Genomic DNA, 19,195 nt, shown 5'->3' with positions numbered 1-19,195 from the left:
TTGGTAAACATGCTTCTCTACAGAAGATCTATGCAAACTATTGCTGCACGGGCTGTAGGACCCAGAGTTGTAAGTAATGTGTGCTGTCAGGTGTTGTTTCTTAGTCAATGCTGATCAGAGCCAGTAAATACCTGTAACAACTGCTAAGTCATTTGATGCAGGGAGTGTAGTTCAAAGTCACAGAATAAACTAGTTCACAATCATTTTTCACTTTCTTTGTGTGCTCCACTGAATTATCCTTACATGTTTCATCTCAGCAGATGTACATACATCTATACATTTATCTATTTTGTTTCTAACTCAGAATCAAACTGTGATGAAATGAAGTTGTTTGGAGTGCATAGCCTACTTTATTTAATCAAATAGTGCAAGCTTACTATTTATAGTCTCCAATCTGCCCTCCTCTTGTCTTTTGTCTCACTCTGCAAGTTGCCCTTTTCGCACACAGATGAGAACATATTAGCCCAAAAGCGCTAGTTAAAAACACTTCAGTCACACAATTAACATTGTACTTACATAGGCCTCCGTAACCTTAGCAGCAGGTGGAAAAATGCAACTTCAAATCAAACATCAACAGTTAAATCTGCATGAAAGAAACTAAAGAAAAAATCTGGTGTGAAAATTATACTAATACTTAGGGGCTGAATAAATGTACCCAGCGGTATTGGTTTAAGTCATACAGTTGAATTTACGTTCATATAACAATGTAAAGTAGAGGTACAGCCAGCCAACATTTGTAGTGTTCGGAGAAACCAATTCTCACATCAGTGTAACTGGAAATTGTTGATCTCCTTTGTTAAATTATTTCAGTAATGAATCAGTTGTCAGATTGAATGATGCCTTATAGTGCAAGGTCCTCTAAAGAGCAAATAATAGAAGGTCCCTTCTCAAAACAAAACTGCTTACATCCAAAAACACAAGGCCAGATAAATTGTTGCTTTCTATAATTCGCTGAGAGTGAAAAGCAATGTAGAGTCAAGCAGATGGTTTGCAAGAAAATGGCTTTGGTACAGTGGATCATACAATATGTCAAAGAATTACTGAGCCTTTTTTCCTCCTGCTGTTGTCTTTTTTCCCCCAACTCTTCTTTGCTTTTCTGTGGTTTAGTTCAGTGCCCTGATTCAAGAGTTTTAATTTAGCTAATCTCTTTGACAAAAAAAAGTTGTAACAAATGGCTTGTTTTGTTCATTTTAATAAAAAAAACAAAGAGATGCAATTATTTCAAAGTGAATTAATCAATATTTTAAGTGAACAATTGCTTGGATGTCTTGGGTTGACCGCCAGTTACACGTTCCTCCACCAAAGGACCGTAAAATTAAAAAAGATGGTTCATGTTTATTGTGGTTGCGCATTGATTTCATACTTTCCTGGATTAATGATGCTTGTGGCTGTCTGGAAGATTGAAAATTGATCTAAATGTTTGATAGTATCCTTGGTAATACGTACATGTAGCTTTATGCAATGCTAATGGGCTAAAACAAGAAATCACACATCATAGACCTTAGACACAATCAGAAAAGCTTTACACCAAATATATAAAAGCAGGTATGAGCTGAAAAAAAAGGATGACAATATCTTTGTTGAACTCCATGTGGCCATCGGAAATAGCTTGAAAGTAATTGCATGTACACCATTTCATTCTTTTTAGTAATCACATTGCAGTAGCAATACAGAATGTTTTCTTCATTAAAGGCTGTCTCTATGTCAGCAAGGTTTCCACTCTCATGTTACAGCTTTCGTGCAACTCTACACGTTCATAAATAGCATTTATCCTTTTGAGTATTACACAGACTTTTCTTTGATAACCTAAACAAGATGACATCCCTGTAGTATTAAGTAATCCCACACAAGATTTCCAAGCAGAGTTATGCTCATTACGGAATGCAGCATATAATATGCAGCATGAGAAAGAGAAAATAAAGGAAGGAGAGACGTTGAGGAAATGTTGAGCTGCACCTCTGTGCTATGTCGAAGAAAACTGGAGAGGCAAGGAGGAAGTAACCGAGTGGGGAACGCTAAAGCCCTGGGGGGAAGTTTGTGTCAGCCACATGCTCCGGCTGGTCCTCACTGAGCCAAGCCTTTTGTTATGCTGATTTACTCGGCCTTTTGTCCAAGGCACTGATGGAGTGTGCCCGTGTGAGGGCAGAAGACAAGAGGAAAAAAAAAGACTGGCACAGTGCAGACTGTATTTAGAAAGGACATCTTATGAAAAGGAAAACACTTTGTTGGATCTTTGAAATATGTCTTAGCGTGTCTGAAATCATTATCAACACCAAAAAACCGACAACAAAGAGCCACAGTCCTTGCACTTTGTTTGGGGCTGTTCAAGTCTGAGAATGTGTGATTTAGTGAGCCACTCAGATCTGCGGAGGATTATTACATTGCAGGCCAAGCTCATAGTAGAATTAACCAGCCTCCTTATTTTTATCGTCACCCAATTGCAACCTAAACTGATGTTGCATTTGCTGTACCTCAGAAGTGGGAAGTAAAGCTTATTTTGTTATTGCTCTTGCTTTTACTTTACTTTCAAGAGCAAATTTGCATCAGTTGAATAGTTCACTTAAGAAAGAAATTAGCTAATAATGCTCTGCTAGTACTTTCTGTAATGTTTTATATCGTGTCAAAAAAGTCAGTCTACCTATTTTCCTATCTGGAGGTTTAGAAATTCTGTTTTCTGTCTTGTCATTGAATCTAGCACTGTATGTTTGCTTGGATGTCACAGCTTGCTCTCGGGCTGTCCATTTCACGCATGGACTCTAAATTCTACCTTCAGGATAGTGTTTCGATGCTCAAACTGTGTTTGAATTTTTTTTTTTTAAACTAAAACACATCTTTATTATCAACTTAGTGACTTGTAAAAACCTACTACACATGACTCTAAAATAAACACAGTGCTAAGTGTATTTGAAAGGATCATAATATGTTTACTTTAATGAATTGGCCAAAAAAGGAAGTGTTGATTTTGAACTGGTTAGCCACAATACTGGCTTATTGATTAACATATCTCCCATTCAGCAGCACGACTGAATTACTCTCTGTAAGATCCATTTGCTCTCCCCTATAGGTTTTGCTGCCTCTGCCTTCTCCTCTAGATTTGGATGTTTTTAGCCAAGCAAAACAATCTCTAACCAGGCAACAGTGGCAGTTGGCAGTGGTAACTGGGGAGCCACCCTGACAAATGTTCCCTCCTTCCCAGCATGCAACAGGCCACCATCGCAATGAGAAATTTAAAAACTTTGAGTTGATCGCTTCATGTCCTAAAACCAGTTGCTATGAAAACAGCTGTAACTTCATGGTTTGAAAAGGAACTGTTGTACTGTCTCTCTGTGGTATTTTTACCAAAGCTTGTCAAAGATATTTCATTAAGACATCAGTAAATTGTGTCAAATTATGACTTTAAAGTAGGCATATAAATCACATGCTGCAAATACAGAAAAAAATAATAGCTCTACTGCACAAAATCATAGCACCTCATACAATTATTCCTCATTCGATACGGCTGAAATTACATATCTGTTCACAAAAAGTTGTCTGTGAATTTTCTTTTAAACAACTAAAATGATTAAATGAAATAATTAGAAGATAGAAGGAAATAAGAGGGCACTAAGGAAGAAAGAAAACAGGGTGGCTGGAGTGTTGATAAATGAAAGAAGGAAGACAGAGAAGAAATAGAGAGACACATGTCAGGATGAGAAGTGAACCTAATCAAAGGTAAAGCAGAGTGAGACAGTGTGACACACAGAGAATGGCAGAGGGTGTCCCTCTTCCCATTGTCCAGCCCCCAGTTTTGACGTCACAGGCTCAGAGACACAAAACAAGCTGTTCTCAGCTGAGCTCCTCATTCGAATCTCACCCTCTGGCACACACTCTCCTCAGCTCACATTGAAACCTGCCCTCAGACACATAGCAACACTTGCCTCGACACAGGCTCAGCCTCATATGCTGTGTGTGGGCACACGATCTTCTCTGCAGAAAAAAAAACTCTTTATCTTTTTTTTAACAGGAACTCACTCCGCCTGACTGAAACATGCTCCATCTAAATTGAAGGAATGCTTAATTTTATGTAAAGCAGCGGACAATGAAGAAGGAGCGCTCCGGCTCTAGCTCCCAACCCTGACCCAGACCCCATCCCAAAGAGCAGCAGATGTGACAGAAGAGGAGAGGCGGAGAAACAAAATCTCCCCCACCCGTTCTCATTCTCACAAACAATACGCAGCCTCCAGCTGGAGAGGGTCAGCTTTTGTCCTTCTCCCCACGCTCCCGCTCAAGAGTGAAGAGCTGACAGACGCGCTGACACATTGACCTGCTGCAGCGAGAGGAGAAGAGGCGCAAAACAGTCGCTGCACTCTGCGAGCTTTGATTCAGTACTTGGACAGCTCCTGAGCAACAACTGTCGAGTGTGTGTTTTCATGACTGTGCGTCTGTTGGATGAAGGACTGAATTAGATCTGGTTTTTGAGTCTATAAAAACAAAAAATGCAGCCACTGTTTTCACTCCAGCTTGGTCCCAGTGGCCCCTCTCCATCTCTGGGATCACAGAGCAGCACTGCCAGCCTTCAGCATCTGGGAGAAAAGCAGCTTTTTGAGAAGTTTTGGAAAGGGACGTTTAAGGCTGTGGCCACCCCAAGACCAGAGAGCGTCATCGTGGCGAGCATCACTGCCCGTAGGAGAGTCATTGAGTGAGTTCTCTTCTTTCATTCTCAGTCGTCATCAACCTTCTGTCATTTAACAGCAAATTCAGCCAGGAAGTGATAGTGGAGAGTTTGCTGATTTCTGGTACTTTTATTGTTGAATAGATTAAGTTTCATGAGAAATAGTAGTTTATGTGAGTTTCAACAAACTTGTCATGTTAAACTTGCTAGTGAGGGTGTGCATTAGTTAAGACCTATCTGAATTAGTGGAATGCAAATGAAACAGCAGTCATATGTAACCTAGATGTTTACAAAATGTACCTTTTCATCTGCTTTTTGTCCTGTTTTTAATTAAATGCAGTGCAGTCTTTTGACCCACAATGAGTGCATATGTAAGAATTTAAGAGCCGTGATGTTTGTAGAAAAAATTTATCACAGAACATGCTGATTTAGAATGATTCTCTGCTTCTTTGTGCTGCTACATGTGACATATAGCTCAGACACAGCTAGCCCGAAGAGAAGGGTGTTCAGATATTTGCCCTTTGAAAGGTCACATGACAGCATCTTCATGCCTCTAATGTCAGACTTGTCTGTTCTTCACGGCTTTGTGCCAGAGTCTCTGTCAAAGGATCAGCATCTTTCGTGTTTCTTCTGACACTTTCATCCCTCTGACCAAAGGTTAGCTGTAGCATGGCAGCCTTTAGGGGCAAGGATGGATGTTTGATTCCCTTTATCCTTTTTCATTGTTTTCATCCCAGCTTTGCTCCTGTCTGCTCGATCAACCATCATCTGTTGGCTTTGACAGCTTTATTAATTTTGTCAAGCACTGTTCTGGCTCCTTTACGTGTTTGTCAAATGCTACACATCAGTGGCAGTTACTCTGCTTTGTATTTGAATAATCTGTATATGCAGCAGTGCAAAATTAATTGAATCAGTGCTCCAACACGTATAGAAATATTTGAACAACCTCCTTCACAGAGACACGCACATGCATAGAGATATAGTAAATTATGTTGCTTGCTTGGGTGACCTTTGAATGGTTTTGACACCCACTATCAATTTTCTCTTATGTGAAATTAGCTGTGTTAATAAGGATTAGAATGGTCCATTTCATTCAACCTCAGCATGGGCAGAGGAAGGGCACAGTGAACCAAATAATGTTTCTTTAATAGCTTCTATTACTGCAAGATCATAATGCTGCACATGGCCAGGTTACAAAGAATTTTATTTGCTTTTTGGATATGTCTAAAATGACTTTTTATTGTAAGAACATAAACAAATATACCTTTGTGTGCCTCTAAAGTTGCAATCTAACCAAATACCCGAAGCTCATCAAGCATACTCTGACACAGATGAAGCATTGAAGTCTATTTGGGCAAACTGGCAAAAGAAAAAAAGTTTCAGATGTAAAGTAAATGGACCCACAAACATTAAATGTGAGGTGGCTAGCTGCCGCAAGCTGAGCAGCCCTTTTGAAATAGCCGGAGACTCTGGAGTGCAGCCCATCTGTCTCTTTAACTTTAGCTTCTCTGGGAAGGAAGCTCTCCTCAAGTGGCTTTGCCTCTCTATGGGCTTCGTCCGGGTGACAGTGAAGATGATGGCAGCATGGCAGGCGAGAGCGAACATCCCCAGGGAGCAGACATAATGTTGCTAATTTGCCTGGTCGGTTAGTAAAAGACAACAGTGGTGTCCCTGTGGTTCAATATTTTGTCTCAGAAACTCTCCTTCTTGTACATTTACAGGATAGGGGACTTTTGGGTGATACAAATTGTAAATAATGACTAAAACCCAAAAAACAAACACAACTCCCATAGAATGCAGATGCAGGGGGAAGCTAAGGCATCCTTCCTCCCGCCCTGCTGCACTGTTGATTTTGCCCAAGCAGAGAGTGACTGGGGAACGCTTAGACAATCAGAATGCATGGCCTTAGGCTTGCTCCTCAGCCTCTCTCCAAGAGGAAACATTATCATTCACCGTGGATAACTGAGGGGTGATGAACAATTGCAGTGAAAGTGAGAGGGCATTATGTGCAACAAGCAGAGATGGAAAGAAGAGAGGAGACAGAGGGAGAGCCACAGGGAGATGTTTCATGTTCAGTCTGTTTCTGTTTGCACCGTCCTCGCCTCTCCTTTCTGTTTCCCTCTTTCTCCTTGTCTCCCTTTGCTCCTGAGATAAAATGCTGGAGGGGCCCCAATGGCCACAGAGGAGTAATTTGAGTGTGTTGCTGTCCCTCTGTCCTCCCCCCATCTCCTCCTCTTCAGGTCAGTCACATAGAGGAGGGGAGGAGTTTGCTGGCTCCATGCAGCAGAGTGAGGTTTCTCTCAAACCCATTATGACCCTGCAAGATGTTTTTTTGTTCCTGGGGGAGGCTTATTGTTAAAAATATACTGCCTTACTTCAGGTTATATTGAGTGTGAATGTGAGTGTTTGCATTTGTGTGCTTTCATGTGCATCTGTATTGGAGATGTTTCTCAGAAATTGCGTAGGTTTAAATTAGGATGTTAGCTCGTGTGTATGGCTGCTGTGTAAGTGGGGTATTGTCCAACTCTGGCAGATGGCAAGCATGAGAGTGAGCAAAGGAAGGGAGGGGAGAAAAGAGTGTGTGTATGTGTGTGTGCATGGTAGGGGGTTTCAGGCCTTTTACCTCAGCAGATGCTGGTTTAATGAGGAAGGGGGGGAAAGGGGTTGGAGGGGCTTGTACATTGACAGCACCGGAGGGAATACACAGCAGGCCGGACAAAATAACAGGAACACTTTTGAATATATTGTAATGCAATCTAGCTGCAGCCTCATAAGTGACTACAAGGTTTGAATCACAGCAGAATTATTTAGTACATGGTTCCAGCTTCTCAAATTAGAGGATTCAGGCTTTCACGGTCAAGAAAAGATAATTAAAGATGTTCCCTTTGGCCATGAGAAGTTGTGATGGGCATTTACCAAGACAGAGAAAATGAAGAATAAAAAAAGTCTCTCACCCCTAAAGTCATCACTTGTTCATAGCAGTCTCATTGTTGATGAGATTTAGAAGTTATTACAGATTATCCCATCTTGGTTCTTAATTTTACTGCATTTGGAAATTCTGTCACTGAAAAAAAAACTGAAAAAGCAGTTTTTGTTAAGATCACAGAATATAACAGTCTCACTGGAACAAAGTCTGACAAGGGGACAAAAAAAGCTAGGTATTGAAGCTTATCAAAGTCATTATCTTTCAGCAGAAAATTGAAGGCGAGTGCGTCCGAAATGTCAGTAAAAGGGTTGCAAAGCAGGCCGAGGTGGACAGTTTGGACTGGTACAGTAACTTGCAGCTTGTATGAACAATAAAACTCTTGATTAAATCATGGCCATGAAAGGCTGCATCGTAGTACCAGTAAATGTGTCATAGGTTTGTCCACTTATCTAAAATGTAGTTATGCCGCAGCCTGTGGCAACCTCACCTGATGACAGATCGTATACTCACTTTTATGCACAGCTCAAAATATAAGTTTTCCATTTAAGGCAAAAAAATTAGAGAAAAGTTCCTGCATCTTCTGATTTCCAAAAACGATCTTTTAAAATCACAATGTGCTTATGTATTAGCAATATGTGAAATTGTCACGAATGCTAAAAAAAAATTCACATTTAAAGGCTTCACATTTCTACATGCTTATGTTTTGCATTTTGTAAAACTGTCACAAAAGCAAAACCGAACAACTAAAACATGTCCAGAAATGTTTAAATTCCCCATCTGCTAAAAAAATCAACTTTTTCATATTGTTAAGGTGTCGATGGGGTGAGGATTAGCACAGAGCTTCGCCTTTAGCCTCAGAAAGGCAAGTTCAGACAGCCCAGCACCAACCAAGGTCAGCGGGTTATAGGTAAAACTAACACAAGCGAGGCTGAAAGCAAGTTGGTGTGTTCTGCTTACTGAAATGGCAGATGTCACATGTTTTGTTTCTGATTGTGATTACATAAAATCAGAGTCTGTAAGCCTTCGTGTCTTACCCAAAGATGTTAAACGACAGCAGAAGTGGGTTCAGTTGATTTGAAGAAATCGCAGTGTCTAATCAAAAATACCTGAGGACACAAGTTAACAGCCTGTATTTTTTGAAAGAGCGGTTTCATGAATTTGACCTATAAACAGCTTTGTTTTGCTACTGAACTCATTGTAAAGTGAGACACAGTTCCAACCAATTGTCTTAGGGAAACAGGTTGTTTCCAGGGAGGCTGTTCCATGTCAGAAACAGTAGCCTCTCGAGTGATGAGTATTGGGCAGACTGTGGGAAGAAAGTCATTGAGACTGTTGCTGTTGTTCAACTGTGTTTCTGAAATTGAAATAAGTACAAGCGGTTGCTACATCTTCTGTGAAAATCTCATGATTATGGTGCGCAGTGAGTGAGCGTTAGAAGCCCGATCATTATGTTATTTCTGTTTGTTCTGTACAATATGAGTGTAGCAGTGTGAGTTTTGCAGACTCATTGGAGACTTTGAGAAAGCGCTGAGAGGCGGAGATGTGGGTAGAGATGTGTCTTCTTAGCATATTCATAGATACCGACTCACTGGATGAGGATGAAGTTGGGGAGTCATGACCCTTGTAGTATTAAGGCCAAAAGTGTTTGGTTTGTTTTGTAATTTAAAAAAAAGATTGAAAATCAAACGTTGTAAGAAAAACAGATGAGGAACTACTGGAGCAGGACTTTAAGGAAGATAGAATGGGGCGGAAGGATAGCATTACACTGTGGACTGTCACGCCAGAGAGCCCAGTTAGCCCTTCTGTCTTAGTATTGCTCAAGGACTTTTCTACTTCAGTGTCAGTTTCAGTTGGTTAGGGTTAAGGATAAAAAATAAAAACTCACAGTTAAGACTTTACAGACTCTAAAATATGTATTCCAGCAAGAAATCCTCCAACAATAAGCATCTCACCGTTTTAGCAGCTTTATTTTGACACTAGTGCAAAAGGGAAACCATTTGACACGACATGTATAACCCAAAATGTATTTTTAAAGCTGAACTCTGACCTTTCAGATGTGAGAGCAAAATAGCAGAGTGAAAGTATGTATGTATGTATATGTATGACGAGTTCCCGAACGTGCGGGAGTCAGCTGACTAGCACCACTGTCTGCCTTCTCCTTCCTCCCTCTTTGTGTTTATGGCAAAATTAAGTATTAAAACATTTGTATGTCCTGCAGTGAGTCTTACGTTGTGGTGTATATAGCAACCTTGAAACGTCAATGTCACGATATGGCGAGACAAAGTGTTGAATATCCATGTAGAGAAACCTCAAAGCTGAAAAAACAAATCAGAAAAATTTGATCATTCTACAATTTTTTAACCCTTCTTGTATATCTGCTACGTTTTGCACTTTGGAAAAGCATAAATATTACATGCTCTGTTGCGGGATATAATTGTGACAGTGGATGCAAAGTTGGGAATTGATGACACTGCTATTTCTTCATTTGAATGCCTAAAATATAATGCCAGATTGATCAATTTAAAGTAGGCCCTGCAGCACTGCTGACATCATGATTCTACAATTCAGATAATGACAATAATGACATGTTAGCCTATTTGCTTTGTTTATAAGATGCATGTTGAGCTGTGCACAATTTGGTGGTAATAATTTCTTGAAAACCTGACATATATTCAGTAAAAATAACACTTCTACCTGCAGTAAACTAACAGGAACCTGACTGGCTTACCTGCCTGACAGATTAAGTGGTCAACCTCACATCGTGGTGATAAACGGGCAGTTTAGAAAACAATTTTACTCTCTGTCTGGTTTCTGCCTATGTGATTGTCTATTAAACGCTTTTGTGTCTTGCCGCCCCACAGGTCAATTTATTGATGGTTTGTTTCCTCTCCTTGAGCATCAGGATCGCACAGTTTGCTAAACAAAATGTCACTGTTTTCAATTGCAACAGCAGCCACCCCTGCAAAACATGCTGGAACACACACACCAACAAGCTAATACATGGGAAAACCATGCTCTGAGAGTGGGGAATTAATTGAGTGCAGGATATAGAGTAAAAAAAACCATCAAGCCGCAGCAGTCAGAGTTAACCACAGATGAGGCATCTATGCTGTTCTAACTCCCACTGTGAGAATGACAAACATGATTTAGTGATGGACAAACGGTTTGTCTGCCGTTATACATCTCTCTGTTTGTACTTCTGCTCTCTTTATCACAGAGTACCTCTGCCCAACTTGTCTCCCTCTCCCCACGTCAGTATGTCTCCTCTTGCTTCTCTCAGTATCTCTTCGGTATATGTTAACTCGCCCTCTCTGCGTCTGTGTCATATTACTCAGAGTGCGCAGGATGTGGCTGCTGAAGCATGCTGACAAGAGAGCAGGAAAACTCCCCAAGCAGGAATTGGACTTATCACCAAAGTGGATTCATATTTGATATTGATTCCCAAATCCTAGTGGGTTAACACTTGATACGCTGTTCATTTGTCTTTTATAGCTGAATTCTGTTGTTCTATGAGAACATGGAGCAGAAATATGAATTGGTGCAATGAATTTGTTTGATTATTGTACAATCACAGCATGTAGGGTCAAGAGGGATCACATTCAGAATCACAAATAATACTGAAGCGTTCAAATGATCTTACAGAAAAAAAGAAGAAGAAATATACATAAATACATGAGAAACGGAAACCACTGAAGTTATGTTTTATTATTTTTTACCAAAAGTATGATTATCGTAGGTTATATGATGTTCACTTATGGTTATGATTTATATACAACGGATTTTAAAAATCCCACTGATATTTTGTTGAACCACCTTTCATTACAGCACACACTATCGGTTTCTGTTCAGAGTCGCATACATGTCTCTTTCTCTTTTTACCTACATCTTGTCCTGATGATGGGAGGATTGGACCACTGCATAAAGTCTTCTTCAGGATCAGACGAGCGACAACAACGTTGTTGGTTCGATTGGAAAGTTCACAATGCGGGCTTACCCTCACACACTTGGTCCTTTTTGTCTCTGCAGTGTAAGTCTCTTGCTCCCTGAACCACTCTTTCATAATTTGAGTCCGATGACTTTTGGCATTGTCATTTCGTGATATGCCCAGGTCATCTGGAAAAAAAAAGTCCACTGATGGAAAAACCTGGTAATTGAGTATATTCTAGTTGTCAGCCTACCTCGTTTTTAAGGCTGATGACTTTGCTGAACCTTGACCTGACCATCTGTAGCAACCCCAGATCATAATGATGCCCCCACCATAGTGGTACAACAAGCACTAGACATGTTGGGTGCAGCACTTCATCCACGGCTCTTCTTACCCTGAAGCTGTCATCACTCTGGAACAGGGTAAACCTGGAATCATCAGACCATATGACCTTGTTCCATTGCTTCAGAGTCAAATCATTATACTTACTGGCCGGCTGTATTTACATGTTTTCCACAACAGACTGCATTGACTGACCATGACTGCGTTAGTTAGGACTTTTTTTTTTTCAGGGCTAGGGTTAGTATATAATTTGTTATTTTGTTTTTCTTTGTAGCAAGCTGCCACATTCTCACAGAATTTAAACTGTGAATAAATTTAAGCATTTACACTATAATGGTGTTAGTGTAGCATTTCTGAACTGGATTTGGCTGGATTTGTCTCTATAGGCAACATATCCAGGTATTTGACAGAAGGCTCGGTGTTCAGTTGATGACACTTAAAGCTAAGCTTTTGTTGTTGTTGTTTTTATGGCTGCTTAGTTGGGGTTGAAATTGCACAAGATCTGGAGCATTTCCTCAATTACCTAAGCTGCACATAACTATTTAGCTAACATGAAAAAAGACCAGTAACTGAAATAGTGCAAAATTATGCCAGAATTCAGCTGTAGAAAACTAAAATTGAGGATGCTACTGCAGTCCAACACCATCTCTGAAAGGAATCATTGTGTCCCCTTTTAGTCATAAAGTACATACATGCTTTAGAAAGAAGCATTTTTCTTCATCTACCAACTTTTTTGTTGGAAAATAACTGCCTGCAATGGTTGTTACTGTGCCCGTGAGTGATCTCTGCAGAATAGTTACAGGAAGAATGTTTTTAGGCTAATTAAAAGTAAAGCTGAACTGCAGCTGCTGTGGTCATAAGTGACAATTACTGGATGATATTTTACACTAAATTGCACCTAAATAGTGGCAGAAGAGGCAAAGAGCTTCAACGGCAGACAACCGATTCAGTAATGCCCCTTAATTGAGCAACAGTTTTTTTATATTTTCTGCAGTTTTTTAGCATTCAACACCTCAAAACAGATGTTGTGAACCAAGCAAGCCTAAATTATGCTACGTGTGATGTGCTGAGCATCAATTTATGTTTATCTGTTAGAATAACTTATTTGTCATGTAGCTATAATGAGTAAAATACAAAAATAACTTCTCTCCATCACTCAACTCATGAGACAGGCTATCAAAAATTATTTTAAATCTTAAGTGTTGCTCTCATGCGATCCATGGTGACGGCTGCCAGCAGAGACCAGCCAGATTGCTTCCACAGTTAACGATTAACGCTGCAGCCGACCATATTTCTCTCTAGATGCACTGAGCCAAGACAACCCCTTCAAAGCACTGCTGCAGTGTAGACCAGCGTTAAAAATATAAAGTTCAATGTGCTAGGATTTAACTTTGTCTTAATCTATAACAGATGAAGATAATTTAGTTGGAGAGTCAGCGGATGAATTTGTTCACTTTATCATTAACCGGCGCAAAAACTGACAGGCTGAGCAGCAGCTTATTAAAAGTACAATAAGAAAGACGCTCACAGGCCCACAGCACAGAATGACTGTAATTTATCACCAACGGGGAGTTGGATGAGTTAATTGATGAATGTCAATGACTCAGCAATTACTTAAAAAAGGAATACGTTGACATTTTGGGTTTTCACTCTGTCTGCTTGTCAAAGTGGCAGGATTTCTGAAAGTATAGTTTTGCTGACACACCTATTGATTTCTGGCAGAGTGCACTGTTGTGCTAACTTGTGATAGATGCTTAACACAGCCTAAGAATGATGGGTATAACGCTTGTGCCTGAAAGCAGCAAGTCCATGTGGATGGTGAGCTCAAAAGCCTCTTTGATATTTGAATTCCAGTCTATCCCTCTTTATGCTTTTTGTTTGGGTTTATGAGTCAGAGGATTGAACTGATCTAAATCCTTCTGGTTAGTGTGTGCACATATATATATATATGTATATATATATATATATATATATATATATATATATATACATGCAACATCACTGCACGTAGCGTGTGAAAGCATGAAAACGCCTACAGGCATCGATATCTAATGAAGAGGAACGTGCCTAAAAGGAGAGAGGGTACAGTCTTATAGCTCTGAGAGTTGCTGGCTGTTTTGTGTTGTTCATTGTCTCACTCTATGCCTGGCAGGCAACGTGGAGATCCTATAATCAAGTGGCTTAAACACAAATAGCAACAACCTTAAGCATAACTTGAGTAAATTGTTAATTTGAAACAGTTTGAATCATTTTAACGCTAAAATACTTGAATCTGCTAAGAAAAAAATACATTTTGAAGACATGATTTTTGTTGGACCAGGTGGCTTAAAAAGTTAAGTTGACTGCATCACAAATATAAACTCTGGTCAACTTAACCCTCAACTCAATATGTTCTGGTGAAATGATAATAATAATGACCTTAAAGGGGAACTCTGGTATTTTTAAACCTTATTTCTGGCATGAAATACGTTTATCTACTCACGAGAACAGTTTGGCGAAAGTCAGTGTCCTTCAGAAGCTATTTAGATAACTCGTGATCGGCGTATATCCACATAACAGAGTGAACAGGGCAGGGACGATGCAGCCTCTAAATAAGGCATTATCTGTCTTTATTTCACCAATACTTTAAGAAGAATGAACGAACGAATGTGTACTATAGCTCTGTTAGCACATAGCTACTGTTATGTGGCTACTTGCGGCTATAGGAGAGCTAACTGAAGGATTTCTACACAGGCACTCTACTGGGACCACTTCATCCACACGCCCCCCTGGAGCACAGTTTATTTACTCCGTGCTTTGTGACAGTCGGCTAACTTCACACAGAGTGTTCTACTGTTAGTTTTGTGCAACATGGCAAGATATTTATCAAATTTTGACAATGTGAACGACGACTTTGAATAAGATGGACGTTCTTACTGGAGTGAATACGCTGTGCTGCAGCCATGCGTGTCGATGAAGTGGTCCCAGTAGAAGTGTGTTTAGAATTCCCTCCGTTAGCTCTCCTATAGCTGCAAGTAGCCACATAACAGTAGCTATGTGCTAACAGAGCAATAGTACGTGTTCGTTCACTCCGTTATATGGATATACACATATCGCAAGTTATCTAAATAGCTCCCGAAGGACTCTAACTTTCGCCAAACTGTTCTCGGTGAGTAGATAAACGTATTTTATGCCAGAAATAAGGTCTAGGTTAAAAAAAAAACGGAGTTCCCCTTTAAAGACTGTAATTTTGGAACATGCTGAGTATGTTTAACCTCCATATGAATAAAACAAAATGCTTGCAGAGCTGCCTTCCATGTACAAGCACCTGCTGATGATGAGGAAAAACACGTTGACACAGAGTATGGACATATCATTTCAGCATGTATGGAGACTGACAATTACTATGGGGGCGGGGGGGGGGGGGGGGGTTCAGCACAATAATTCCTCCAGAGCTGAACAGCAGCAGCAGCATTTTTGAAGATCAAAGCAAAGAGATGAGTGTTAACCCTTTTCCTTCAAACATCCGCTCAAAGCTGCTGTGAAATTTTGCCCTCAGGGATCACAGTTCCTTGAGTGTGGTCCACCTCTGCATGCGAGGAAAATGCAGGACACACTGCCTCCCGCCAGCAGCAGCTCTCATCCTGAAGAAGACATTTTAGTCTTGGATACCGTACATAGCCCAGACATATTTTTCTGGTTTCGGGGGAAATTTTGTTGCAAATCTGAAGATAAAGTGTCTTCTGACATGTGCAGGCTTGTTTTCAACTTGTAGCCAAAAAGGCTTCTTTTTTTTTATGTAGTATTACGTCTATTCCACTTTACTTGTACTATCCATGTTATACAATAATTCTAGTTCAGGATATTCGGTATTTATTCAGGATAGTCCTCGATCTAACCTTTTCATTCATGGGAGGTTTCATGATTGTATACATCGTCTAATTATATCTTCGATCTTTGAGATCTTTGGAGGCCGCTTTTTTACTTCTGTACTAATGCGCAGTTGTTTCCAGTGTTCCCTCAGGACCGCCCTAACATCAATGTGTCTGAAATCAAATATTGATTTACCTGTAGTAGCTTTGGCTACCCTTCTGTCAGCAGTAGAGCTTAGAGCTTTGTATCCTCGCCACTGTCATCAGATTTAGATAGTTCAGTCTGAGCCTCAGACATTTAGGATCAATAGCTATGCATTCTTATAATTATTCAACAATTTAGGGAAGATTGCAGGTCATTTAAGGCCAGGAAACACTGGTGCTGCACGATGCTAGTTAAAACAGACTCTCCAATTATTTCCTGTTATAACGCCTCATACCAGCTATAGTCGGCCACGTAACAGCGCTGTACATCCCTTATAACTTCTTGACCATCGGAGCTCTTGTAAACTCTTAACCACTCTTTGCAAGTACATTGTGGCTCCTGTCCCATAAGCAGCTCTTTTTCAAAGATTCCCTAACTTCTTTCATTTATGCAAGCCTACACTATGAAGAGTGTTCTGCTGTTTTTCCAAGATATAATATCACACATGGAAACTTAACTGACAACTGCGATCAGGAACTTCACCTCTGCCCATGATCTGCGTGGTCAGACGCAGGCTGCATGGCGGTGATTCCCATTGGTGCTAGTAGCAGCATTTGATGGAAGTCATATGACGTGGTGCAGCAGTACACAGCCTGTGTGTTTTCATCAACTGGAGTAATATTATGTTGAGTAATATGGATTAATACTAGTGTCCCCTCTGGGGAAGCGGAGAAGAACAACCGTAAATAGCTACATTTCCGAAGTACAATCTTTTATGGAGTCCTTGACTCAGCCCCCTCCATTTCCACATCAGAAACCAGCAACTCAACGAGTTCCAGGGGAGAAATTTCATTCTCCAAGCCATTGTAGAGGTAGTTCTTTTGAGATTACCCAGAACCTTTGGGGTGGGGCTTTCAGCACTGAGTGTTTCTGAGTTTTTCTAGGGTTTTATTTAGTTGTACCTCAGGGACACTGTTCATAAAGACTACTTTTAAACTCAGTCAATCATGCCGCTTCAGGGGTCAAGTGAGCTCATGAGAAGACGGGGTGGTAGAGCTCTAGTCTTGGCAGTAGTTAATCTGAGTAATATAATCTAAATTCTATTCTTTCATCTGTATTTTTTCCCCTGCAGTAATGGTTTAAGGCAAAAATAAAAACATGCACAAGCCCTGCATATGCAGCTGGTCCGACAGTCCAAGGAGGGGTGACATAGCACTGAGCTAAAAATAACATAAACAAAAGAAACTCACATAAATTAAGTTACATTGCACAGATTTTTATTCATAGGTCTTCAAACAGCCTGATACACAAACTCCTCATTGGAATAAAGCAACTGATTTCCAGTTGGCATTATTTTTGGCATTTAAACTAATGTTTTTTGGCGGGCCTGGGGAGGGTTCTGGGGAGGGCCTGGGGAGGGTTCTGGTTTGCCTGGAGACCCACCAGGTCTGCGCAGTTTTGATTGAAAACACTGCAAGCTGAACGCACATATTTACTTCAATGATATCTACCTTTAATCTGTACTGTATACAATGTAAATAATGTAAATAATGTAAACAATGTAAATAATGTAAATAATAATAATTCAACAGCACTGCAAATATTAAACCTCAGTTGCCCATCATTGAATAATTGGGGAAAGTTACAGATGCTGATATAATTAAATACATTTAATGATAGTTAATTCATTCATTGTGGTAAACAGTTCCCTACTGTGTTTTTTTAATGTAATGAGAGACAGTAATACATTTTGATTTAAAAAATTTGATGGAATTTTTTGATCATTCTCTCTGGTAAAGAGAGAGAACAACTTTCCATTTCTCCCTGATTTAAAGACTCAACGATCCTAATATTTCATGTAATTGCATATAAGACTAACATGAAAAGTAAAGGTATTTTAAAGCATAAATTCATGCAGGAAAAAGTAAATATTTAAAGTATTAGCGCCTCAAAACTTGACTGAATTAGTTGCATTGAAGTCTACTTTACATCACAAAAGATTTTACACACAGCTATTCAAAGATGTAAATGTTCAGTCAGCCACTATAAAACATAAGGGAATAAGCTGTCATGGTGTAAAGAGAATTTTCTGCTTCGGTGGCAGGGAAGAGGGAATGGATTTTGTTTGAGTCTAAGTCAGTTCTTATGCATGAATTAGTTTAATTCCATGTTAAGAAAGAGAGGGAAAAAAAGAGCATTTAACCTTGTTTGAGTTACTTTCTTGTTCATATGAACTTCAAGTGTTTGTGACAACACATTTCGACTGACCTGGAGTTATATGGATCCGTACTCGCTTTGTGTTCAAATCTAATGTGCTGACATTTGAGAAGACTTGTGGCATTTAACGCCATTAATATAGTAAATTGAGTTGCCCATTCACTATATGTGTGTGAGTGTGTGCTTGTCATTTTGTTAGCAGATCGAGAATAAGTAAACAGAAAAGCAAAGACGTGGGATTATAATCAACGCTGATTTCTTCTAAAAAAAAAAGGGGGGAAACATTTTTCTGCACTTTAGTTGACTCAGACTCTGAGTGCTTTTTCTGTTTTTCAAGAAGTGTGACAATCTGCTAACTTTAGTCATCTGCTCTCCAGATTTGTTCCATGCAGCTGTTGCATTACTGAAACGAAAAAGTTTGACAGAAGATATTGTCTACGCTTCTCACTCTGAAGAACTGGCACACAGTGAGGTCAAAGCTTGGTTAACTAAATCAGCTCAAAAAACACAGAGATTGCTTCCTTTTTTTAGATTCTGTGTCATGAAAAATGTAAGTGAAAAGCACATGATCTGGATTGTCAGCGATGCAGCAGCTTTGACATCTGAGCTTTGAGGAATGTATACAGTGGAATCAAATGAAGCCTTTTTATTTTCAATAAAGAGTTTTAATGCAAATCAGAATAACACAGTGGTGAAACATGGCCACAATAACTGCAAAAAAATGAGAGAAAAGAAGAACAGAGGGCATTTGAAAGAGTGACAGAGGAAAGAAAATGTATAAATTAGAGTGGAGGCTGTGTGAGTGACACAGCAGCCAAGGTTATTACACTTTATTGAATATCATCTTCCTGCTCTCCCTTTAGTTTTTGCCAAGGGAAATTGAATGAGACTGTATGTAGGCACATCCTATACAACAGTGAATAAACTCATAATAGACAATGAGAGAGATGGTAAAACCCTTTGTCCTCAACCGGTTCAGTTTGAAACGGTCAGTAGTAAATCTTGCAGACAGGAGGAGATGACCTATTCCTTTGAGCAGTTCATTAGCGGTGAGTGTGGTATACGAGGACAGCTCATTCATTATGACCTATTATATTTTCACAAAGCAGAGATGTCCCAGACAAAAGAGAAAAAATAA

The 19,195-nt window shown here is 39.8% G+C and overlaps 2 protein-coding genes across 2 annotated transcripts in view; both read left to right on the top strand.

Moving 5' to 3' along the window:
* Positions 1-19,195, top strand: part of hspb8 (heat shock protein b8) — a 480,000-nt gene that overhangs the window by 398,455 nt on the left and 62,350 nt on the right. The gene's annotated exons all lie outside the window — the stretch shown is intronic.
* The window catches only part of srrm4 (serine/arginine repetitive matrix 4), a 62,386-nt gene continuing 47,051 nt past the window's right edge, over positions 3,861-19,195 (top strand). Inside the window, exon 1 of the mRNA XM_072387432.1 lies at positions 3,861-4,678. Coding sequence (XP_072243533.1) covers positions 4,476-4,678 — 203 coding nt within the window. The 5' untranslated portion in view covers positions 3,861-4,475. The remainder of the gene's footprint in view (positions 4,679-19,195) is intronic.

The sequence above is a fragment of the Leuresthes tenuis genome, unplaced genomic scaffold, assembly GCF_036924035.1.
Source record: "Leuresthes tenuis unplaced genomic scaffold, fLeuTen1.0.hap1 SCAF_6, whole genome shotgun sequence".
Classification (NCBI taxonomy): Eukaryota; Metazoa; Chordata; class Actinopteri; order Atheriniformes; family Atherinopsidae; genus Leuresthes; species Leuresthes tenuis.
The sequence above is the reverse complement of the archived record's forward strand: the minus strand, read 5'-3'. Positions and strand labels throughout refer to the sequence as shown.